The 26,667-nt window shown below is 38.5% G+C and overlaps 1 protein-coding gene across 1 annotated transcript in view; it reads left to right on the top strand.

Annotated features, from left to right (window-relative positions):
• SPOCK1 (SPARC (osteonectin), cwcv and kazal like domains proteoglycan 1) overlaps positions 1-26,667 on the top strand; it is a 271,707-nt gene that overhangs the window by 83,039 nt on the left and 162,001 nt on the right. The window contains exon 3 of the mRNA XM_041482122.1: positions 3,144-3,189. Coding sequence (XP_041338056.1) covers positions 3,144-3,189 — 46 coding nt within the window. The remainder of the gene's footprint in view (positions 1-3,143; positions 3,190-26,667) is intronic.

A 26,667-nucleotide genomic window follows, 5' to 3' on the forward strand; every position in this document is an offset into this window, starting at 1 on the left:
TCTCTTTAAACAAGTTGATTGTATATATGTATACATATATATGTGCTGCTTCTCTTTTGGAAGAAGTTACAGTGAAATGATGATATTCCTTCAGAGATAATCACCTTCTCACAAAAGTCATTTGAGGATATTGTTACAAATCTCAGCCCCTTCCTGAGGACTGGCACAAAGCCCTGTCAGCTTCTGAGTCAGAGCAGAGGTGTGTATTTAAATGTGACACAGATTTTCTGGTCCCCATATCCACAGGGTGAGTTTCACCTTTATGGTGCCATAACCTTCAGTCTCAGTTCTTGCTGGTATTGATGCTGAAGTGAAGCCCAGGTTCTGTATTTTGAGTTGTTGTGGTTTAATCCAGGTACCACCCAACCCACACCTTCACCCTTCCTGTTTCCTGAGTGGCAAAGGGAGGAGAACTGGGGGGAAAAAGGTAAACCCCATGAGTTGTGATAAGAACAGCATTGTTGTTGTTATTATTATTATTATTATTATTATTATTATTATTACTACAAAAGGAGAGCTGAATAAACCATAAGAAAGACAAGTACTGCCCAGTACAATTTTCACTGAGCAGTGCCCCCCAGTACTGACCATCTCTCCCCAAGCAACTCAGCCCAGTTTATATTCTGGGCTTTAAGGTGTGGAATACCCCTTTGGCCAGTTTGGGGCACCTGTCCTGGCCATTCTTCCTCCTGGCTCCTCTCTGAAGAAACCTGGGAAATTGAAAAGTCTTTGGCTTGGAGTAAACATTCCTCAGCAACAACTGAAACACCAGTGTGTTATCAATATTATTTCCATCCCAAATCAGCACTGTACCAGGTGCTAAGAGGAAAATTAATTCTATCCCAGCTGAAACCAGGACAGTTGTCCAGCTGGCAGAAGTTATTTTGAACTGGTATTGACTGTATTGCTCTAATGTATGTATGGTCATTATTTACTCCTATAAATAATAATGGAATTTATATATTGAAAATCTCAAAGGTTTTTTCTATTCCACCTTTTAGGGGTTTTTTTCCCGATTTTTTTCTTGTGTATTTTCTATGTTATCACACCATGGTTTCAGGCACATTCTAAAATAAACATAATTTCAATTTTCAAAATGGAATACTAAACAGGTCTGCATGAAGGAGAAGAGGAGGAATAATAGATCTACAGAAGAGATTGCTGTGTTGTAGGGGTTTTTTTGAGGAAGGTGCATTTTTTGTAAAATATTCCTTTGACACTGAAATTGAGATAAACCCTCTTTCCAATCCTTATTTCAAAACTGGCTCCATATGCCACCAGCATAAGAAATCCTTGTTGGGAGTTGAATTATTTAACAGTTTCTGATGCTGAAAACCCAGCAGCAAAGCAACACCTTGGAAAATATATAAGCAGGCAAAAAAAAAAAAAAAAGAATATTTTGTTGCTAAAAAAAATTCCACTATAAAAGCTGAAAACCCAACACATTGTGAAAAGTGATTAATGCTTGGTGAATTTAGCAGTACATCATCATCAGTTACAAAGCATTGTATAACCATGAGGGGGTTTTGTATTAGCAAAGCTGTGAAATTCAAAGGCAAGCCTGAGATTCTATTTCTGGTGCCAAACCCTGTACTTGTGAAGAAAAAAAATATGGATACTTCTGATGTATCTGAAATAAATTATGGGTAACAGTCTTTGCTGTTATTATGGAACATTATCACTGTCCATGAAGTCAGTATGACACTGAGCATGAACATATTGGTTAAAAAAAATATACATTTCCTCCTGCTAGTCATGTAGAAGAATTTGATGTAACCCAGCATTTGTCCATGTTACCTGCTCCAGAACAATCCTGTCCAGAGTGCTCTGAAAGGGACATGGAGTGCATCTCCTGGTGCTCAATGAGGCTGTGGAGTCCTCACTCCTGTAACAGCCTGTTCTGACCCCATAAAGTCAGGCTGACTTCCAAAATATTCCAGGTTAGGGTGAACTGGATAGCATGAGAGCATGTGAAATTCAGTGTACTGGAGATAAATGGTAAATGAAGCCCTATGGAAGAAATAATTTAGATCTCTTATTCACACAGATGGGTTTTTAGTTACCATCCTGGCAGGAAAAAGAAATCTCAGTGTCATTCTGGACAGCTTGATGAATATATCTCTTTAGTGGCATCCCTCAGGAAATGAGTATAGAATACTGGATATATTAAAAAGGAAACAAAGATTAATATGCAGAAAAATATGACAGTGCTGTAGAAATTTTCTATGCTTCCACATCTCAAATAGATAATTCTGTTGTTATCACGTCCTGTGAAAGAGGACACAAGTGAGATACACAGAGTGTGCTGAAACTGATATATCAGCTGGGCTTAACTCCCAGTTCTTCAGCACTAGGGTTGATGGCACTCTGAAGCAGGGAAAACTTTACCTTCAGATAAATATTTGCTAAGTACACAGAATACAGATTGATCCAACACATGGAGGAGTTTTCCATTCTTTCTAGAGTGAGGCTAGTTTGCAACAATCATTATTTGCCCAAGCACTCTGACAGTCCCTGCCTCCTCCAGTGTAAAATCCAGTGAGAATTGTGTAGAAGAGGACCACAACACTCACAGCACAATGATCTCTTTACATCAGGTTTCATAAAATTTTTTAAGGTAAATAATGGGAACTGTGACAAAAATATTCACTGCAAGTGCTCCTGGAAGTTGTTGTACTATTTAAATGTAACATTTGCAATATTACTCCTGTATTTCTATATGTTCACAATGGTGTGATTTACATGTGTGGATGTGTCTTTGAATTTACTGTGCTGATCTTTCACCACACCAGTGTGTGAATGGTGTGGATTTGTTATACTACCTGAACAATATGTTCTTTCTTGTCAAAGACTGTAGACTAGCATGAAATAATACAGTTATTATAAAATATTTAATAATGGGCATGCTTTCAAAAACAATCCAGAAGAAAAACTCAAGGTGCTGAATCCAAGGACTTTTTCATTCTTTAATTTCTAACCTGCATTTACTACTCTTTAGGACACAACCTGTTGATAATCTTATCTTACTGTATTTAAATGTGTTAGAATCAAAACACAAGTTGATTAATTTAGTTGTGTAAAATAGTACTGAAAGTACTGATTGTATTTTTCCTGAGGGTTTTTTTTTTTTAATCCCCATTTAGGATGATTATTTCAGAAACTGGAATCCAAACAAGCCGTTTGATCAAGGTAAACTTAGTACACATTTTGTGGTTATCTTTTGCTATTTTGTGATATCCCCATATGCTTTATGCCTCCCTTCCTCTGTCTGTCCCGTGCATGAATGGAGAGCTATATTCATACTTACATCTCCTTCCCAATTTAGTCCCAGCTTGAGGTGGTTTCTGTAGAAGAGTTTGACTCATCTCGCTATTTTTTCACCATGTTTTTTAATCCCCATCCATTCCACTTGCTATTCAATGATATAATGTATGCTCAGAGAGATTCTCTGTAACCATGAATTTTGGTTTAACATGCAATTTAAAACGGGGATCTTCATGTTCATTTTCTTTCATGTTAAAGGCTTTGCTAAATTAATGTTGTAAATGTAACCACTGCATTTTCTAACACTCAAGGGGCCAATTCTTTGAAATCAGCTGTAATGCATGAATTTCAGGGCTGATTTTAAAGGGGAAATGGTGTTGTGTATATGCTGCTGTTTCAGATGCAGGTTTTGTAAATGATGTTTTGCACTTTGTCTTGGTGAGGGTTTTAAGTTATGGCAGTACCTCAAATATTTCCAGGACAGCCACTAAAGGATAGGAAAAAACCCCAAAAAACCCCATTCTGATTTTGTCCAGGATAGCACTGGATACAACAGCCATACCAGGAAAAAGAAATTCAAACTTACTCAAGTGTTTAGGAAGAAAATACTTATTGGAAGTCTCCGAAGGTGCTTTTGAAAATTTCACTTTGTGTCTATTTCTATATTTCCTTGCCAAGCATGTTCCTTTTATTGTCTGTAGCTTACAGGAATATCATTGGGGTTAGAGCTTAGGAGTGTAGATTCTCTGTCTTTAGGGAAATGGAACTTCAGTGTCAAAGGAAAGGCGAAGTTGATGCTTTTGTCAAGACACATATCCACAGAGGTTTTCAAAGGCATTCGAGGGATTTAGGATTACAAATCCTATTGACTTCAAATAGAACTTATGCTCCTACCACTTTCGGAGACCTTTTGACCCTCGGTCTTCCCAAGAGAAAAAACAAAAAGGTAAATCCTGGCAAAGTATTGCAGAGAGATTTTGAACTGACATGCTGAACTGTCCTGTACATTGTGTTACTGAGATGTCTGACTCTGGGCAAAAGCAGGAATGCTTGTAGAGAATCTGAAGTCACACATGGATACCTTGAAGGGATATGTCGGATGTCTGCTAAGATTTCTGTCTCTTTGTAAAGAAAAGGATCATTTCTTTTTCAGGGTAGCATTTCTCTGACACTGTGGATGTCTCTGCTCAGGAAGCAGAATGCAGACTGTGGGGAGCAGCCTGAACAGGGTGCTCTGCCTTGTACAAAGAACTGTGCACCGCTTTCTTCTCACTTAAATCTTAAAAATGGGTTTTATTTGGCCAGTAGATCATTCTTTTGGACAGAGGTCACTACTCTTGGTTGTGGCAAAATTCACCCTGACTAGAATGTTAAAAATAGCCACTCAAACATTTCTAAAGAGATTTATTGCACCAAAAAAAATTGTTTGAAAACTGTTGTTTGGTTAGGTTACATATACACAGAGCATGTGAGTCTTTAGTCATTGATCCCAGTGTTGTCACCCAAAAAATGAAGAGAAATCATGTGCTGCTGCTTTGAGCCCTATGAGTCAGATGCTGACAAGACTAATGCTCAGTTTATATATGCATATAGGTATGGATATGTGTGTAAATGTATACATGATATATTTATGTGTATATAGAGGGAGTTGCATTAAAATAGAAACTGCTGAGATAAAGGAAGGAAGGAAGGGAAGCTTTATCTTTCCCAGATGTTCCCACCAAAGCTTTAATTTCTGTAATTTTCCACAGAGAGGAAAAAGAACAGTCAGAAGAATTTGTCCCAGCTCTTTTATGCAGCATGAGCTGCAAGACAATTGTTTAATCTGTTTTTCCTTTTCCATTCTCCCTGCCCTGGTATTTTTCCCATGTTGTTCTGTTTCACTTTGGGGAGTTTAAATGCCCCTTCTGCTCTTGTATGGTTTTGAAGATAGAAAAGCTTTCATTTTATATTTTTGGGATTCTGATATCCAGAGAACTTGAGCAGATCCTGTGGTGAGGAGCCCTAGCTTGCTTCTGTGAATTCTCTAGCAGGTCTGTGTTCTCACCACACAATTGTTATTTTGAGATATCTCAAAGGATTCTTTTAACCTCACAAGACCAAGATTCTTCCTAGTTACTGAAGAGAAAAAAACTTCTCCAGTGGGTGAATGAAAACAGATTAGAGATTTTATAGGAAATCTAACTCTGGTGTCACCAAGATAAAGCTCTTTTTGCAAACACTAACTTTTTGAGACAGGTTTACAAGTTTTTGATATTAAAAATCTACCTCTCAATTCTAAATCTAAAATTCTGCTTGAATATTCCAATTGTGAAGTTTTCATGTGGAGCCAGACTGTAGAACCAGGCTGGGAGGGCAGAGTTGGAAGAAACTGAAGGCAGGAAATACCTGCCAGGGGGATCTCACAAAGGTAGCTGGAGGATTCCATATGTTTAACAGATTTAAAAACCAACAGTAATCAGAGGTTTTGAAAATCAGCAGAGTTCTGCTTCCAGGCTTGTACTTCATTTGCATCTCTTAAAGAAGTCTGCTGCATCCAACCAACTCTGTATTCTTTTCTAACAAAAAGCTGGCTTTATTCAGCAGGATGAATTATTTAATTGTGCATTGAAAAACAATAACAGTGTAATCAAGCTGTCTGCTTTCTGCTTGCAGTGTGGAGAGAAATACCTGAGTGTTTGTCTCAGGAAAAGAAATGCCTTCTTTTGTAAAAAAAGCATTCATGGCTTTCACTGAAACCTCTAGGGAGTGACACAAGGTATGTTTGGATAACAGGCCTGTTCAAGGGAAGTCAGCTTGAGTGGTTCAACTGCAACTCAGAGGGCATTTGAGTGATCAGAGTTTTGAGTTTTTTTAGCTGAGCTACTAGCCCAGCTTTCTATTCATCTTTAACCCAGGAGAAACCAATACAAAAGTGAGAATCTTACTGACGGAGCTGAGCTAACGAGGCACTTGGACTGCAGAAGGCAGCAGAGTTTGTAGCCTGGAAATGATTGCTGGTCATTAATATTGAACTTGATTCTGTCACAGTTACAGAAGAAAGAAAGCAGAAGAGCAGAAGGGGCAGGTTAGTCAGGATTTTGAAATATGAATCAAAGAGTTAGGTTTTTTTTTCCTGACAAGGTCATTTGAGAGTTCTTAAGGAGCTTGACAGCTAACCTGGCATACTTTCCTAGTCTTCTTCATCCACTTTGGAGAAAGAAAAGAGGGAATAGGGGAAATCTTCAGCATAACTCAAGTGGGAGATTTTGAAATGTCTCATATTCAGCACCTATTCAGACTTGCCAGAAAATGAAGACTTTATGGATTAAGACTTTATGGATTCTGTTAATTGAAAACTGTTAAATAAAAAAAAAAAGTTTAAGTAAATGAAAAATTCTGCTAGAAGCCACCCCTGAAATTGCTGGAAGCCATTAGGAATGGTGTCCAATTTGCCATATGACTTTTAAAAGCATCTTTGTCCAGAAGATAGGAACTGTGGAAGTAATGGGGGGTGCACTTTGTATTGCAGATGCATGAGCTCTGAATCAAAACACCTTTAAAACATTGAGCTGCCATTATTATTAACAACACATCTGCAGAAGGATGCAATAAGAGGGGTAAAAATCTGATTCTGTGGTAGCGCTGATTTTTTCCCCAAATATGTGTTTAAAACCATCCACTTAACTGTGAAATTTTCTGTTCAAGGAGGTTCAAGTTTCCCCCTTTCCATTTCGATTGTGATACTGTCAGATGATTGCAGTGGATGGAGCTGGCCTGAGTCCCCTTCCTCAGCTCTGCCTTCAGCACTGAGGCACAAAGACTGGCTGGAAACAGGGTGCAATTTTACCCACTGCTGGTGGTAGCAATTCCAAATGTTCCAAGTTTCAGGGGAAAAATGCTCCTGATTAGAAATAGTCTGACCTTTCCCCCTTGTCTTCCAGCCTTTGTCTTTCTTTTCACTGTCTATTCCCAGTCCTCTTCCCAATAACTGAGAAATCTGGACAGGGATGTTCCTTCTCAGGGCTTTCATTATCTGCCCTTGGAGAGGAGGGAATACAAAAAATTTTAAAAAATTCAAACTCCTTATTCCAGTGTATTGTGTGAAAATCTTTATCTGCTTGAATTGGACCTATCAGTGACTGACTCTAATGTCAGACACACTCATTTAGACTTGACTATCATTATTAATTAGAGACATGTTCTCATTTGAAAGAGCTCCCCTTGAGCACTAGTGAAAGGCTGAACTAGCAAAATACCCTCACTTTTGAAGAGGAAACATTGCTTTTGAGTGGATTGAGGCCTCCAGTATAGCATAGCCTATGACTTCCACAGTCCAGCAGCCCTGAAGTGAATTTACCAAATTTAGAGCATTACATTTCAAGATGAATGTGTTGGTATCAGTGCTTCCTCTCCTTGTGCATCACATCCAACCTGTGTCTTTCCAGTGTTTAAATCACAAATCCAGACTCCAGAAATGGGCTTCTGCAGCTGTGCAGAAAAAAAAGTTCCCCTAAAATTCATAAGCCTTCCAAAACAAAAGGAGTGAAAATTGGAAGCCTGTGATGCAGGATGAAAATCATAGAACCTGCAATTATTTTTGAACATGTAATTTTCTGTTAGCCCAGTTAAGATGTTCTTTCAGAAAAGCCTGAATAAATTCCTCACAAAGAGATGTTTAGTACTGAACACATCTCTAGCCACAAATATATGTTAGTTTTATAATAAATGTTTTCTATTACAGTGCCTCAGATGGCAGATTTCAATTGAATAACTTATTTTGCAATTTATTTTTTGACTGTGCTTGAATTAGTTTTAGAAGCTTATTCATAGTGCAAGTGCACATGAATTATGTTTGCAAATCTTCAGTAAATCAGTCCAGTTTTGGAACATGTTAACTGAATCAACCAAAAACAATAGCTGAGATGCAGCACATGAAATATACTGTCTCCCATCAAATGCATTTCAAGCACATATGGCTGCTCATCTCCAGGCAGATGCACATGGTTCTTTCTACATGCTAGAAGTGTAATATTAAATTTCTTATAAGCTTGTAAGCAACCAATTTTGTCATTAAATATGGCACGAGGAGTGACAGGCTGGGGTCCTTGTGTGTGATTGCATTATGGCTGATGTGCTTTGAGCAGAGACAGTGATCAATAGGCTGCTTGGCTGGAATTTTATTAGCACTTGGGGAGCACTTGTTAGTTTTGTCAATAATGGTGCTGGCTTGCTTTTAATATCTCTTACTTCATTGACTGTGAAGCAGCCATAATTTTCAAAGGGAAATTCATGCCCTCCCCATGCTCAGCCAGCTTCCATTGAAATAATTTTGGGGGAATATCACAGAACCCAGCCCTGCTCTCTTTGGTGTCTCTCAGGGAGCAGAGGTCTCCTTCCCTGTGCTTCAGTTCAGTATGTAGGAATTCATTTTTGGTAAAGATGAGTTGTGTATAAAGTACATGCCTGCAAATCTTCCTTCCTTATTTGCTGTGAGAGAAACCCCAGAGCATTATCCAAACATCTTTGGTTTGCATTCTGATTTAAGAAGGCCAAACCAATGAGGGGCAAAGTCTCCAGCTTTGAAATCTTATTTGACTTTAATTTTGGATGGTATAGCATCTGCATGCCAGAGTGACCCTTGAATCACTATCCAGTCAGAAGAGTAGTTTGAACAGTATTTAAACATGTTTATATGCTTGTCACTTAATGGATGATTACTGTCATTTGGTTCTAGCTGAAAAACAGGAACTCCTGTGGAGAATAAAAGTAGAACGCAGAGTGGCAATGGCCATAAAAATGCATAATGGAGAATTTTTAGAAAGAGAAAAACATCAAAATAAAGATAAGTTGTTTCAAATATAGATTTAAGTAAACTACGAATTAGACAAAGAAAACAGGGATAATTAGCATTTGCTCAATGTAGAAAGCAAAACATTAATTATCCAAAAGCAGGAGCTTGGCTAATGACAAGACTCTTAATGACTGCGGTGACAAGAGGTTGCCTACACAAAGTACAGCTAAGTGGACTCTTAAGAGTGGTAGCCTCAGCCCAGAAAGCCAAGTACAAAACAAGATATTTGGGCTAGAATTTAGAAATAGCAATTTTTACAAGTGTATTAGAAGAAAGAAAAAGAAATCAATAAAAATTAGGCTCAGTGGAGAGAGATGCTCCTGCACAGGCACTGCTGAGAAGGCCAAAGCTTTGGCACCTGGCTTTGCTCTGGCTTTTTCATAAAAGGGCTGCTAAGACCATGTGAAAACATAGTTGATACCTTCAGCTGGAGTGTAAGATTCTGGATGAGGGAAAGGACAGGTTTGGGTAAATTAGATATCTACAAATAGCTGGAATTGATCTATGGTTTAAGGAAATCAGCTGAAATCATTTTAGAGATGCTAAAAGTTATCCTTGAAAACTTATTAAATTGTACAAGATTGGAAAAAGACAAGCAACAAGGGTATATTTTCCATTAAGAAAAGGAAGAAAATGGGAAAATGTATCCTGTGAGTTAAACCTAAAATCCTGGGAAATAAACTCCCACACTAGGATAAGTATTTAAGCAAATATTTGTTAGCATCAATAAGATAAGGGAGTGAATAAATCTGACATGGATGTCAAACTAAACTGTTTCTTCTGTGACAATTACAGGCCTTGAGACTCAGGGATAAGCTTGCAGCATCACATATCTTGACTCAATAAGGTTTTGGGCATTGGTTTCCATTACTGCCTTATAAGCAAGTTGAAGTGTTGTCTGAAAGAAATAATTCTGAGGTGGATACAAAATCAGTTGGAAAACTATGGTCTGGTAGTAGCTGTCAGTGGTTCAGTGTCAGGCTGGGAAGATAAATTGAGTAGAGGTCTCTGTGATCTCTTTTGGCTGCAGTATTATTTCTCACTTTTTAACATTTACTGTTATTTACCATTTTAATTAAACTATAGATGTTGAAATTAGGCTGCCTATTAAATGTAGCACGGACATAAAATTCTGTCACCTTAAGAAATTTAAGAAATGGTCTGAAAACAAGGGCTAAATTTAGTCTAGGCAGATGCAAAGTTCTTAGATAAGAACAATAATCTGCACAAAACAGGATGAAAACCAATCAGTAATAAATTTGGAGCAAAGGGCTAGGGGATTATAATGGATTACAAATAGAACATGAGTCAACAATGTCATTATGCTGCAAAAGAAGGCAAATGTTGCACTGGCATGTGTGACCATGAGTAATCCTTCAGCCCTAAGCAGTGCCAGTAAGACCTTGGCTGGAATACATTGTCCACATTTGAGTACCAGGATTCTTGGGTGCTGGGAATCAACTGGAAAGTACCCAGAGAAATGTAACAGGGATGATCAGAGTTGCAGAAAATATCCTCAGCAAAGAAAGTCTGAAGGAGAGGAACAAACCAACAAAACAGCAACAACAAACCAAAGTAATCCACAAAAAAACTAAAACAATGCACAAATCCTTTTTCCAGGTACTCAAAATTAACTGCAAGTGGAGGGCTGATTCTACATCCTTTGTGGGTACAACAAGGGGGAGTAATTTTACACTGCAGCAAAGAAAATTAATTTTAGCCTGCATAGTGGCAGAAAAATTTAAGCATTGGGGGAAATATTTTAAAGAGGATGTCGAGACTGTTGAAAGGTGTTCTGGAACATGTTAGACAAATGTCTTGCAGATAATGACCCAGGGATAGCAGGTCTAGCAATGGAGAGGGGGAATGGAACCAGCATCCTTCCCAGAACTGCCATTCTAGCGCTGTAATTCTATGATTGTATTTTGATTAATGAAAACCAATGAAATCCAATGAAATCGCAGAAGAAATGCTGAAGGAAGTATTTCTTAAAATAAATTTCCAGCCACCTTTAGTGCAACGTAAGTAAGCATTATTGTAATTATTTTTATATGATCTAGCTGTGTGTTCATGGAGTTTATCCTTTATTTAATTGCTGAGGGTTAAAATTCCTTATAAGAGGCACGTATTCTCTAAGAGCAAATGTATCTTTGCTGGAAAGGCTCCAGCGTTGAGGCTTGTTTCTCTCTTCAGTAGGGCCTTTTGAATGACTTTTCTTATTTAAAACCAGTGAAAGCTTGCTGACATAACCAGAGGTCTGCAGAACCGAAAGGGAAGAACCTCTGCACATCATAGTGTTAAATACAGCATCTAACAAAAATTGTCTGGTTCTCTCTCAGTGGACATAAAGCTGCCTAAGGACTCAGTGTCAGCTAAAAGAAATCCAGTAGCCATCTTTTGTTAATCCTGTTCTCAACTCCAGCATACGGTTATAGTTATTTCAGTCTAACCCAATGGATTTATTTATCCTCAAAATCCAGATTATGTTTAGCTATCCCAAAGAAGATAAAAGTAAAACCATGAAAAGCCAAGTTCAAGTAGAGTCACAAAAAGCACAAGTCTATTTGAAAAATACCAGCAGGATGTTAATGTGAATGATATATCCAAGTATCAGAAACATAAATATATTTGTTGTGATAGTTTAGACATAAAGACTAGGAGTTATTATGTTTTTCATCTGTAGATGAAAATAGAACTTCATCAATAGAACTCCTAAATATGATATTGCTCTGTGTTGGCTATAGGCTGTACTTAGTTGTTCCCCCTCCTAATTGCCTAACATAGCTCCTGGCTTCATCATTATTCTATTGCAAGAAATGGGACTTGATATTTAGGGAAACATTATTCATTTTCCTTATGTTTCTACTTCTAAGCTGCTTTTTCATGAAGTGGCACTTCTAGTGTATTTTCCTACACAGAGCTGTGGCAATAACATTTTCCCAATGCCTATAAATAAATTAAGTATACTGTGGCTTGAAAGAGAAATTGCTATCAGCTGGTGTTCCACTACCTACAAAACATTTTATCTTCTTTCAGTTTCTATTAGTTTGCTCTCCCTTGATTTTGTAGGGGAAGTTGTGTTCCCTGTTAGTGTCATGTGGTGCATTTGTGAGCAGCGTGCTTGATGTATGGAACTGTGGCAGGCACCCGGTGTGGAGAGCTGTGCCTTGGAATGTGCTTTGAAGAAGAACTTTTTGGCAGATGAAGATGTTGATATGATTTGGAGATAGACCTGTTCGTGTCAGTCAGTCAGGTACATCGTTTTTTAAGACCAAAAAAAAATAAAGGTTGGAGATGTAAGAGGAGAGAGAGGCCACCTGTCTAGAGGAAGGAGAGAGCCCAGGGGGAGGAATGCACTCCAGGGCTATATATATGGCTTTTTTAAGGATGCAACAAGTTAACTTCTCTTCACAGGCTGCCATTTTAAAGAAAGGATGTAGTTGCTTAACTTTTCTCATCTGCAGAGTTACCCAAAAGCTGGAGGTGGTTGTTCATTTTGTCTGTGGTTCAGATTAGACCCATCTGAGGTCTAGCTGAGCCTAATTAACATTCAGTGGGCTGAAGTTAGACAGGACCAGCTGCAAACAAGATGCACACAGGGTTTCTTCTAGACACTGATCTCAACTGAGACACAGCTCACGTTAGTTATACATAAGATATTTTGAAATCACTTTATCCACATTTTCTGAAACATTAAAGAACAATTAATTCTGCCAGGCTTTCAAATGAAGACAAGAACTTGGAGGAAATATGTGGCATGAAGTAACCATGACAGGTGTCCCTTAAGCAGAAGGGTTCTCCTGGAACACACTGCTCAGCCTTTGTGTCATCTCTGTGTAGGCCAGAGTATTCAAAAATTACCCAGTTTCAGTGGGGAAAAGGGTGTGTTGGAATAAAGGCTTCAGGAGCTGGAAACTTGTGGTAGTGTCCCTTTTACTGTTTTCTTTTGAGTTGGGAAGGGATGAGGAAGAAGGAGAAGCAAAAAATAAAGTATGCAGTAGATGATGTTGAATGCTTTGAAAAAGGATCAGGTAGATTAATAATGGATTTTTTGTGTGGCAGTCCCTTGGCATAGCTGATTTTTGCCTGCCTGTTAGTATGCTGTCTTTTTCATCAATCTAGTAGACAGAAAAGAGTCTTTTGCTTGCTTTTCTGAAATAACGGAAATTCTATGATCTCTGTACAGGTTTTAAATTATTTTTATTTTTTCTTTAATTAAAATATTGAATCCATACCCTTGACACTTTAGGATAATGAAGTTTTTATCTCACTTCTAGTTAGTATTCAGTGAAAAGGGGGATGGGGTTTCAGGAGGTTGCTAGAGCAAGGTAGTACAATCTAGAAATAGAGCTTTTTGTGGTAGAGAAGGCAAGGGGTGAAAAATTAAATGTATATCTGGAACAAAGGTGTTTTTTGTGAAAAATTGTATTAGTTTTAGGGATGTCTATGTTAAATTCTATTTCACTATTTCCCTCCATGTGTTTGTCCAGTACATTGGCACAACAAGAGGTTTCAAAAGGAAACTATTAAAAATTAAAGTCTGAAATATTTACAAGCTTGTTTTTTTAAGGCACTAAATAATTATGGGAGACCATTCTTACATAAGTTGGCAATTTCATTAAAGATAAGAACACTTAGTTTGAGAAATTAATTTTGGTATACTGACTAAATAAAAAAGTTCATTAAAATCTTTGTAGGGTCTGTAGTAGGGAGCTAATTACAGTGTTTTTTCTTATATTTCAATTATGGTGAATGTGATTTAACAAGTATTTTAATAAAACTTAGTGGCATTTATTTTCCACCAAATGGTGCGAATTTAGGTGACATCTCTGACACATAAAGAGCCTAGGGTTGGATATGTGTGGTGAATGGATTTTCTTTTCATGAATTATAGTATAATTTTCCTGTCTTCACAATTAAACTTGGGTATTAACTCTAAATTCATTAATTCCTTTGCATCCTTTTTTCTTTGGGAGAAGACATACTAAAAATTCCTTTAAGCTTTTAAAACTGGGCAGCGTGTATGACAAATAGATTTAAACCGGATTACTGAGGGGCAGAACACAAAGGCAGAATTCCATCAGTGTCAAATTCTGCCCTCAGCTACATGCAGGCTCCTTGGTGGAGTTACAGTGATTTAAATTGGGCTGAGACTTGCAGAACTTGGATGGGAAATGCATGTTCATTGAGTATTTCTCTTTTTCAGTCATTCTGATCTAAACCTGGCTACTGGGCATTTGTATCATGTCCATTTTCCTGTCCATGTAAGCATCATTACATTAGGGCAATAGTTGGGCAAATTTGTTCTGAATTAGCTGCTTCTTAAGCTTTGATTAATTGCTTAGCTTGTGGATTTAGGCCATTTCTCCTCTGTCAGATAAAAGTACTAAGGTGCAAAAGGAGTGTTGATGTTGTTGGTAGAATTGTCTGACACTTTGGGGGGATCAGGAAGCCTCCTTCTCATCTCCTGCCTTCCCTTCACACGACAGCCAGGGCCGTGCTCAGATCCCTCCGTCAGCTCTGCTGAGGGTGTTTGAGGGGTGGCCAGCACCTTGTGGGCTCCTTGGTGGGTTTATTGTGGTGTCTGAGGTACCCAACCTCATTCTTCAAATGCTTATAATTCATGGATTTGAAGGAATTCTCAAAGTAAATAAAGCAGATGGAGCAGAAGGATTGTGTGTGCGTCTCCCATTTTGTAATTTTGCCATTCAGAGCTGTTTTCTCAGGCACAATTTCATTGCAGAGACTGAAAGAGTCCAGCCATGGAAAAATGAGCATGTGACCAGATCTGGCTTCCACAGTTCCCTAGAAAATATGGCATAAACAAGGAAACTGCAGATCCAGAGCGGAGTGATGAGCTCAGCATGATCCTGAAGTCTGACAGTCCTGTTCTTCTAAATGCTGTCTGGTGCTGTTATTGCTGAGTCCTTCTACTGAAGCAATTTCACACCTCATCTGCTAGAGATGAAAATGGCAGGGAACAAACTATAAATCCAGCTAAAACTTACTTAGTAGATATATCATCCTATCAAAATCTTTTCATATAAATAATTAGCTCATCACTTCCTCAATCCACTAAACTTGCAAAGCTTTGGAAATGACACGGTGTGTCATTATCTCAAGGAACTCTTAAGGAATTAAGTAATCCACCTCTTCCCCCAAGGCAGCATCAACCCCATCTGCATCACTCCTGACGTTTCCTCACTGTCCATAGTCTCCCCAGCAATTTATTCTGATATTAGTAACCAATGGAAATTTGTCACCTGAACTTTCCTTTTCTGCAGTTCAGACCTTTGAATTGAAAACTTTCATGTTGTGTGCCATTGACATGACAAACAACTGGGTGTCACCTTAAATTTAGTGGCTTTTTCTTTATATGAAGACATGTTCTGTTTCCTTTCAGTGCTGTCTTCTTAAGCACAAATCCGTGAGTTCTTCCTCACAGATCATTTACTGGCCTTATTAGCCTCTATCAAACAGATCAGAATGAGGTATTTCAAAAGCAAGAGAGCAGACACCCAGAAACCAAGGGTTTGGGAACTAGAAGGCCATCTTCTGTGGCTCATGGTACTTGTGTCCTGGCTCCTGTTCCTGGCAGGGGACACAGCCAGGATAACTGACCCCAGCTGACCCCAGGGACATTCCAGACCACATGAGACCATGCTTCAGGTATAAACCAGGGGGAAAGCTGGCCAGGGGCTGCTGCTGAGGAGCTGGCCAGGCATCAGTCAGTTCGAGGTGAGAAGTTGCATTTTGCAGCACTTGGGTAATATTATCATTATTACTGCTATTATTGTTAATATTATCATTATCATCATCCCTTCCTTCTCTGTCCTTTTAAATTTCTTTATTGAAACCCATGGATTTTTCTCTTCTTCCCAGTTCTCTCCCCCATTTCACTGCCAGTGGAGTTCAGCTGTCATGATGACATGCCTGTGAATTTCCAGGTGTGTGTGGATCAATCTGTGCATCCATGGGCACAAAGGTGAATGTTTTTGGTGCTGTTTTTGTAAAAAAGCAGAATCAGAGAAGCAAGAATGTTATGCAGTAGGATTTGAAACAGCGCTTTCACATTCAGCTCTTTCCAGCTACATGTAGTAGTTTGAAAGAGATTCCTGTCACATCCTTCCAAGATACAGCAGTGGTTATGTAATTGCTATCATGAAGAGTTGCTGATAGGTTTTCCAGGGATCACACCAGATATTTTATGGCTCTCAGTTTTTACTGCTAGAGCATCTGGACATTGGAGTGTGTTTGGGGGGTGTGTTAAGATCTTAATTATGCAGTCTGTGGATAGAACTTGCACATGTAATTGGGACTGTAACAAGGTTAAAGCAGGGCAGATAAACTACATTTATAACATTCCTCTTCCCCACCTTTTTCACCCTGTGTGTTACTCAATGTGTTAGGGGTCTGTACAGGTTTGGAATCTGTTCTGTGCTGTTGGACTTTTTGACTGCTGGCATTATGGAATTGGCAGAATTGCCAGAATCAAAAGTTTGCTGCGATTCTTTAGCACCTCAGCAAAGATCTGTGATGCCGAAGAGAGCTGACTTCAAGCCTGGGCAGGTGCTGTCACTCTCCATTCCTCTTTCCTTGTTCCACTTGTTTTGTGTGCTCTGATTGTGCAGAGAAGTGAGGCAGCACTTCATGTGGGCACCCTGCTGTAATGCTGCAGGCATGAAATCTGGGAAGGTTTTCCCAAACTGGACTAGAAGTCACTGTAAAGAGTGTCAGTCTAATGGAATGAACAGGCCACCAGAATATTGATTATTATGACTGCTCATGTTTTTGTTTCACTGCTTTCAGCCAGCAGAATATTGATTATTATGAATGGCCAGCAGAATATTGATTATTATGACTGCTCATGTTTTTGTTTCACTGCTTTAGACATTTATGTGCTTGACCCAGTACCTGCATTTGAACAAAATATAGTTGATCTCTCTTCAGTATAAACTTTGTTGCATGTAAAATTAAAGAGAGCTTGGGCATTTCCTTTATGCACTTTAGATTTTTTCTAGGATTGTATCTTCCATAAATAACACAACCCAGTGTTTTTATGTCCTGTGCTTTTCACTAGACCCTCCAATTTTCAGTTTGAAACAAATGGTGTTTCCACATTGTTTGAAATAATTTCAGCCTCATTACTTTCAGCTGGTCAAATAATCCTCTAATCCATGCTCAGACCCAATTGATCCTTTATTTTTTAATGTTTTTCTTAGTGGATGCCTATATTATGCTATGGTAGTGCACATATAGTATGATTGATCAGTTAATCAAATGAGAGTTATTACTGGATCATTAATTCTGGCTACATAGATAATTAAAAGTACTGATTTTTACACCTAGGGCCAGTGGTATTTTGTATTTTTTATAATATGGATTTAGAATATATTTATGCAAGCAGAAAATTGAATCAGCATTACCATCAGTGCATTAAATTACCAAATTTTATTAGAGAAGAATACCCTTAAAATATAACAGTAGATATAGCTATGGAAAAAAACCACAAAAAACATGAGAATTACCATGAAAGGTTTTGCATTTTTAAATTACAATTTGATCTTTAAAATATTGTGCATGCCCAAAATAATTCGTTTTGCATACTGGATCTCACTCCCATGTGATTTATGTGCTCTCAATGTGCACACCTCTCTCCCTGAGTCATGAGATGCCCCTGATGATTTGGTTTACGTGCTTTGATTTGTGCAGTCTGAGTATGGTCTCCTGAATCAATTTAAATAAAAGGAAGGAAGGTGAAAATTCTTTGCTCTGTGGAGGGACTGACTTTTTTTCTGCATGATGAACAAGTGAAACATCAATATGACAAAGAATTACTGTTACTTAAACCTGACTCAGGGCAGGTTCTCTTCACTGTGGTTGAAGAGTCTGCACAACCTCTTTGTCTCATTCTGGCCATGCTGGAAAATTCACAAGACTGATCTCTAACTACCAATCCTGCCTATCAGAGAGGAGTAAATATGCTTCATCCCTGGAATATTCATACAGTAGTAATCTGGCCCTTGTGATCATCATCATTTTGTCTGCCACATCATAGCATATCTATTGGGAAAAGTGCTTCTGCAGAAAACTTAAACTGCTTAATAGGTTTAGTTTAGGAAAAAGCAAGTTGGAGGGCAATAGATTGTGTAGGATAAATTCTTTCTGATAAGGAAACTTGGACTGCTGAAGCAACTTTAAACAGGAAGGTTATAAAAATAATTGCCAAAAGTAAATACAGATTAATTCAAATTGGAAATTACTCTCACAGTTTTAGGATGCAACTAAAATATGCACCTTTGCTCTAATAGAAACCAACCATAGAAAGTTATAGAAGATTATTTAAATCCCCACTCCTGGAATTTCTTACAACAATGCGTAGACCATAAGACAAGATGATCTAACAGTTAAATCTATCCTTCACATCTCTGAATGAATCTCTGCCCTAACTCCATTAGAAATTAGATTTAGAATCATGAATAAAGTCTTGTTTTCCAGCTCTAATGTCACCTTCTTGCAAACCTGGGATGAGATCATATAAACTGAGTTTTAGCTCCATGTGCATGTAATTGGAATAATACAATTTTCTTTTTCCTTTCCTCCCTTGCTTAGTTTAAATGTTCACATGTGTGACTTCCATGAATTGTGTACTCTACAGTTCTTTACTGGGACTACCCTCCTAGTTTCAGCAGAGCTACTCAGGGGGGAAAAATAAAGAAACAGTTGCAAAAATTCTCATCCCTTCTCTTCCCATGTAGTCCATCATCCTTCTCAGGTTCTGCTACCTTGATGGTCCCAGGTACCGTATCAGGAATCAAGGTTCAGTGCTCATTAATCAGTGTTCAGTAATGAGGCAGTTCTGAGCTAACAGAAAGGGAGGAGCAGGAACCCCTCCAGGTGCTGGTGGAACAGTCACTGACAAGCCAATTGCCATTTAACATCTTCCTTCTCCCCCAGCCACCTGCTCACCCTGCCCTTGACTGATCAGTACCCACAAGCTGCCACTGAGGATGAAACCCTCCTGTTTGCCCCACATCCCTTTAGGGACTTCATTATGCACTGCCAATGGTCCTTCAGCTCTTCCAGCTTCGTGCTGTTGCACTGTCCCTTGTGGCCAAGTGAACTTTTCTAAAAGCTTTGAGTTTGCTCATACAAATTCTATCCAATTCTTCATTCAAATGAAAAAAACCTTGCACTTCTGTGAACCCTTCAGCTACTGCTTTATGTAAATTGATAAGAAAAAAGTGATGATATATTTTTGACACTGTTTGTTCTGTGTAATCCTGCAGGATCTAAAGTTCACATGCTCAATATGTTCTCAGGATGAAACACCAACTCTCTTTGTAGTCAATGGGAATTCAGTCATTTATCCTGGTGGAGGCAGATTTTCAACCCAGATGCTTACATTCTTTTTGGTTCTATTTACTTCAAAATTACATATAGAGACTTTTAGGGGATGAAAGGGGAGATGAAGTTATTTGGGATAAAAGACAGGATGCAATAAAGCAGAATGGTTGGGTCATCTGAACTACTTCAGAGACTGAAAGTTCCTGTTGAATCTCAGGATAAGACAAGTCCATTGATTTTTATTTTTTTTTTTAATTGGGTCTGGGTTTTGGCTTCATTTTCCTTCAGAATTTCTGTGCATTTTCCAGTACTGTATCTTCTGGCTTCTGTGAACTTTGCTGTTTTCTCTGCCTTTTCAGCCTTTTCTTTCATTCTACTACTTTTGACTGTCTCCATCCCAACTATAATCTGTTTTCTTACTGCTTCATCGTGGATCCCTCTCACTTGTGAAGTGCTGATATGTTCCCCATCAGCAGGGTTGATTGCTCCCATTAATGCTTTTTCAGTATCTTTTTGTAGGAGTTGCTGTGTGATCAGAAAGGTCAGATCAGCCCCTGTGTTGTGGGCATCTGGTGTTTTTGCTAACATCAGAAGTAATCAGGGGGAAAGGGAGAGATAAGATCAGGGAGCAGCAAGATGCTTCCATGACTGTAGGGCAGCTGGGAATCATGAATGAAAGCTTGCTGTCAAACATTGCATATCTACATGGAGTCAGAAAATAGCAATACTAAGAATGTTAAGTTAAAAAAAAAAAACCACAACCAAAAAACCAACCAATTAAAAAAAAAGAAACTCTAAAAGGTCAACCTTTCAACCTTTTACTTAACGAAGTCAGAACTGCATAATCCAGGGTGAAAAAATGTTGGTTCTTCAGGAGTTAAGAAAACAAAGTGAGTTTGTTTAAATATGATCTCACACAGTTATGCTCAACCAGGTAACTAGAAAAGCAATTAAGGGCAAAGCATCAGCAAGGAGAGCTGCCAGAATGAAAATGAAACTGAAGATTACTGTTGTTTACCTTCAGCCTCTCTGAACTGAAATTGCTTTCTGTTGCTTCTACATTCAAACACAAACACAAGAGCAGTTTAATCTATTTTATATCTTTTCAGAACCTCCTGATGGGAATGATCATTTTTCCCATCTGCCTTATTTGCTCATAAAGAAATAGAAAACTAGCCAAAATAATATGTTATTTTAGTATTTTCCTTCACTTGCAAAATTCAGCCCTTACAATTTCTCTTAAAGTTTTTTTTTAACTTCTCCACCTGTCAATCCAAACACGATCTAAAATGAGGAATGTGTTCTAGATTTACAGTATGCTGTGGAAAGATCTAATGACATTTGGCTTACTTTTTGGTCATATGGTAGTGTTCTTAGTGTCATGTGTTAGTGTTTTTACTTTAATGTACCACTGAAATGGGATTATAACCAATTTTAACAAAACTTGATAATTAAAAGAAGTAAGGTATTGCCTGAAAGTTTGGAGTAATTTTTGCTGCTAGAGTCAATCACAGGAAAAATTATTTCCAATATGACTGCCGCACATTGATTGTATGTAATTACTTGTAAATATTCCTCATGCACTCCCCAGAATCTCTGTCTTACACTTAGAGTATCTAAAGATGACCAGTAAAATGAGGATGGGTTGTGTTCATACTCAAACTGGATGGACTTCTCAAGGATAATCAGCACATCCCTCATTGTGCTTTTTTACTGAAAATCTGTAACCCAGTTGTCTCTTCAGAATTCAGAAATTCACTATTTTCTTCCGATTGTAAAACTCTCCAACATGAAACCATCTCACCAGAAAGAAAGCCTTTACCTTGGCGTCCTGGTAAACATATTCTTTCCCAGGGAGGTGGGGGATGATTTCCCACTGCTTCCCCAATGTTGGAATTCGAAATGCAAGGAATTCTCAGAACTTTGGGCCTGTAACTCAAAGCTTAGAATTAAACACAGAATTTTATCTGAGACCTTGGAAAAGGTTTTGAAACTTAGGTGATAGAAGTGATAATGTGATTTAAAAGTGATAAGTGATTTATGGTTTAAAGCAGAGACATGTTAAGTAGAGTTTAGAGTCTTAGAATGCAGTACTGCAAGTGTGTGTTATAACATGATTGATTAAGAAAACTTACACTGTAGCATGAGTCCATAAGACAAAATATTTAAGGATTGGGTCAAAAACATATATATCCTTGTTGGCACTCTTTTATTGGTCAATATACCCTTAAAAGGTCTTGTAATTAGAGGTCTTGTGACCTTCTGAACCATGTGGTGAAGATGTGAGCCGAACTCACCTTTCCTACCTATGTAGAAGATAAGAAAAATAAATAATATCATCTAAAAAAACTCAAAGCCCCATCTCCAACTCATTCAAAATTCCTTCACAATATCTCACACCCCAAGGAGAGCAATTTAGCTGCAGAACCTGTGATCCTCCTCTCCTTCTGAGAGCTCATATAACTCCAACAACTGTTTGCCCAGCCTAATCAGAAACCTCTGGAGAAGGCAGTCTGACTCCTTGTGGAGATTCCTCCAATACCTCACCAAAGCCCTGTGCTGGAATTTGTCTTGTCATTCTGTCCTCACAGATATAGAGAACAATCTTCAAGGATAACTGCTTGCTTTGTAACAAGTATTTTCTCATTTTAAGACTTCTCATGACTCCCTTGTCAAGTCTTCCCTTTCGCAAGTAGTTCAATCTATTTCCTTTTTTCATTTCCTTTTTTCATTTCCTTTGAAGTCATATTCAAAATTTTATCAATTTTACTGTTCCCCCCTGAACTCTTATCCTCATCTTACCCTCTTATCCTGTGTATCTTGTTTATACTTTTACCCAGACAGAGCCATGTGCCAACTGAGGGTATCAACAATGCTTAATAGAGCAGAGTAATCATCTCCTGTGTTTTAGTTAAGACATTCCTGATAATGCACTCCAGTTAAAAGAGTTTACTTTTGTTGCAGCAGCTTGACAGTTTTGATTCCTATTCAGCCTGCAGTTTGTTGACACGCTGGGGTCTCATTTTGTATTATTTCTACCTAGTCAATCCCCATTTTGTGTTTATTGCTTTGATTTCTGCTTTGTGATGCTGCTGCTTTGTATTTGTGTGTACTGACTGTTGCCTTATTTATTCCTCTCATTTCCCAAGATCATTTTTAACTGTAACCTCCAGAGCATGACAGCTCCTTTCCTCAGTTCTGTGGCTTATGAGCCTGCTCCCCATTCCATTATCCCAACAGTTGGGCTATGTTTTTTAATCTCAAAATACCTCCTCATTTAACTGAATCATGCCAATTAGCAAAATGCCCCTTGTGTGAAGACAGACTAATGTGAAAAAAATGAAATCAACTCCTCAGATGCCTGTGTTCATTTTAGCACATTTTCTGCTGGCTGGGCAGTTTTGCCTGTTGGTGTCTGGGGGGTGAGGATGGATGCTGCGTGTTTAGCAGTTGCTCTGAGTTATCCTGTATATTCCACATTATCGGAGGGCTGAGCCTCTAGAGGTGCCCAGCCTGCCCCGCAGCCCAGAGGGAAGGAACAGATGTACCAGCTTCGCACATCCGTGGGAGCAGTTTGCTGAGCCAGGGTAATGTTTGTTCTGTTTGGCAAGGCCATTATCAAACTGGTCAAAACCCAGGAGCCTTGTTCTCACTGTTGGGAACTGAGCATCCTTCCTGCTGAGAGTGCCTGAACCTAAATCAAAGCCATTAGGCACTAAGTACTGACAAAGTGACAACAAGAAGTCAAGGTGGTTTTGTCAGATTCTTTTTTCCTAGTCAGAAACTGAGCTGCTGAAAACTTTTTAGCACATAGATATTTCATGTAAGGAAACTCAGCTGTCTAAGGCTGATAGTGGCAAAGGAACAGAGCAAGAGCTGCAAGTCCTGTCTTGGTACCAAAAGAAATTTGGGAGTGTGGGTTTTGTCCACTGCCACAGTGTCCGTGCTGCCTGCAGGAGAATTGCTGTGGCTGGAGCTATGGGCAGATTGAATGTGATTCTTGGAGTCAGAACCAGCCTGTGGCTGTGCTGGGGTTGGCAGCTGAACCACTGGACCCTCCATTTCTGTATCAGCAGGGATGAGAATATCCCTTGGGGACAATCTTTCCAGATTTAGAGCTTCTCCATATCAGCAAACTTCCAATTCAGAATGATATGATAAATAAGATCAAATACAACTGTGCTGAAGTAAATCATATTTCCAACAATATTTGATGCTTTTCTTTGCATTTGGCATTTGGTTTTTTTCCTCTAGTTCTGTTCATGGGGAAGTCACATCTGTGTTCCTCATAGATGTTATCATGCAGTCTCTCCTGGGAGCCAGGAGTGTCAGTTCTGTAAAGTGCACTTAGATCCCATGAGGTGTCACCTCAGCCTTTACCAAGAGTGAGGTGTAGATGGCATGTGTGGTAAACACTTTAATTTGGTCAATAGTTTAATTTGGTTTGCAACTTAATGACATTTGAAAGTATGTGCTGGCATTTCTGCTAGGCTGCCTGCCATCATTTTTGCCTTGACATGGCAAATAAAGGCTTACTAACTCAGGAAGGAATTAGCATGAAACATGTCCATCAATCTCCATAAAGAAGCATTATGTAGTAGATTTTTATTAACTCTGAAGTAAAGGCAGTATAATTGAACAGAAATGTGTGCAGCAACTGATAGGCTTGTTTAAGAAATTCTCAGTGCTGCTGGTCTTCATTCTTTTTGAGCAGAATTTTAATTCCAGCTGTGTTTCTTTTGTTATCACTCCTCAGCCTGTGGACAATACTAAATATTTTATTTTGAGAAGCTTTGCAGAAAAACCTGTGTTTCTTTCTCTTCCAAAGGGGTTGACTGACCTGAAATCAGATAAGGTGCACAGAAGAAGGTTCATTCTATAACCCCTCTGCTGCAAAGTCAGCTGGCTGTTATTAGCCCTATCTAGCAAAATAGTTCACAGCATCCTGTATTGATAGCAGGAGATAAATGTTACACCAGATGCACTTTAAAAGTTCATTCCAATGTTAGAAGCATTACTAGTAGCTGAAATATCCAACAACTTAGGTATGCAGAGTATCACTGGAGTTGATATTGCCTCTGCAAAAAGATTTTCAGAATCTGCTGCAAATTAGCCTGGCTATTATGAACACATTCTATTTTATAGCATTATATACTGCAAAGCATGTACACTTTGGAAAAAAATGGACATAAATTAGCCTTGTAAATTGTTTCATATCTCGTATTAAATGAACTGCTGAGAGTCTAATCAAAAAAGCATGGACATAAAACAGATTCCCATTGATTTCAGAGGTCTTGGGTTCAGATCCTACGTGTGTGTGCTTGTAAAAGTCATGTTGTGAATCCATTCAAGCTCCAGAAAAATTAGCTTCCCTCAGTTGCTTAACTTTTAAAGCTCTGGGTTTGCTCATTAGTTAGGTTCAGGAATGCCTTATGCATCATTATCACTTTCTCTCTGTGCACAGTTCCTGTTGACTGCAGTAGGAGTTTCCTGCTTGGAAAGACAGAAGGATCTGCCTTAAAAAGGTGATTGAGCCAGAAATGACCTGCTCAGCTTTCATTACTCAGAGTGCCTTACTCAAGCTTGGTGACTTTTCAGTCACTAATTACAACTGTCAGGAAGGAAGTCTGAATTAAGGATTTTTCTGTTGCTTCCAAGTTTGTATTTTACAAGGAATCCTATAGGTTCTCCATTTTGGGGTCAAAATATTTGTACAGATTGCGTATTTGTAACTAAATCGTTGCAATTGCCAAATGTTGAGAAATTTTGGTAATCACTGAATTTTTACCTCATTCCAATATTCTCATATTCTGCAGTCCTATAGGTCCTTAGCTGAAATCCACAGCCTTGACCTCAGAATGTTTTTAGTTGCTTGAGTAGATCAGTGATTTTGTGACACACTTTTTGGTGAGACTAGCATTCTTAATTTACTTTAAAAGCTTATTCAGTCCCTGATATATTACAAAAAAAGGAATCTGTCCTCTGTCTCTATAAGTCTCTTTATTTCACTGAGAAAGCATCTTTTAACTTCAGAATGAAGGAGCTGTGTTAACTTTTATATATTGCTACCCATCACCTAGCCATGATTTGTTGAAACTGCATCTTATGCAGAAAAAGCATCCTTTGTTTGGGAAGTATCTTAATGTTTAAACTCAGATTTTCCATATACTTTTAGTACTCCATAGCAACTTGCAACAAATTTCCTTATACAAAGCTGAGCAACAAAAAGACAAAAATAGACAGAAGTGCATTAATTCTTTGCAATCAGATCATTGGAGATGTGGCACATGAAACTCCTGATTAACTGTGATTTAAATCACATAAAAATATATTTCACTTGCACCTCTTTCTCTGAAGTCCCAGAGGCCAGATGCATAGGACACTAATAACTAATTCAGTTATCTGTTACCTCAGTTCAGCCCATCAGCTTCATGTGGCACTTTGCAGAATTCTTCATTAGTGGGTTCAGGACCCTGGATGAAGCGATGCCCTGACCACCCTGGTCCTCTGAGTTTTCCCATCAGAGAGTGTAGTAAAGAGATTGCTAATTGCTGTTGTGAAATGCTTCAGCTTGATGATATGCACAAGTAACCCTTTAGATATCTCAGCTCTCTCACAGAATTATCTGAATTGTTAAAGAGACATCTTTCCTTTTTATTCAATTTTATTTGTGATGCAGAGTAAAGATTTGCATTTTTATTAGAGCCCCTGATGCCTGGTTTTGCTTTGCTTCAGTGCACTGATATTTTTAAGCCTACTAAGTGCTTCTACCCTCATCACTCGTGTTTGTGTGTCTCCATTTTCCTTCCAAACACTCACTATTGCTTTCTTAATCAATCATTGTTTTCTTCTGGCAATGATAAAGGCAAAAGCTACTTTACTGGTCAGCTCACTTGTGTCTTCATTTAATTAATCCTAAGTTAGGTTGCCAAAACCCAGCACATAACTCAGCCTTTGGATCTGCAGCAGCTCAAGCTTTTCTAATTCCTGGTATGTGTAACCCTGTTCTCTTTCCCAACCCTGCCTGTGCATTCCTTCAGATCACGTGGACTTTATCCAGCATGCCTTGATTAATTTTTTTTTTCTCAACTTTCAAGTGAATCTACAACTTCTGTCTGGTTGGTTTTCCACTCAAAAGCCCTGTGGTAGTTACTCACACAAACCACTTCTGAGTGTGGCAAGTAAAAGCAGAAAACTCTGGTCTCTGCTCAAATATTCTGGAG

The sequence above is a fragment of the Pyrgilauda ruficollis genome, unplaced genomic scaffold (genome assembly GCF_017590135.1).
Source record: "Pyrgilauda ruficollis isolate IOZ18807 unplaced genomic scaffold, ASM1759013v1 scaffold57, whole genome shotgun sequence".
NCBI lineage: Eukaryota > Metazoa > Chordata > Aves > Passeriformes > Passeridae > Pyrgilauda > Pyrgilauda ruficollis.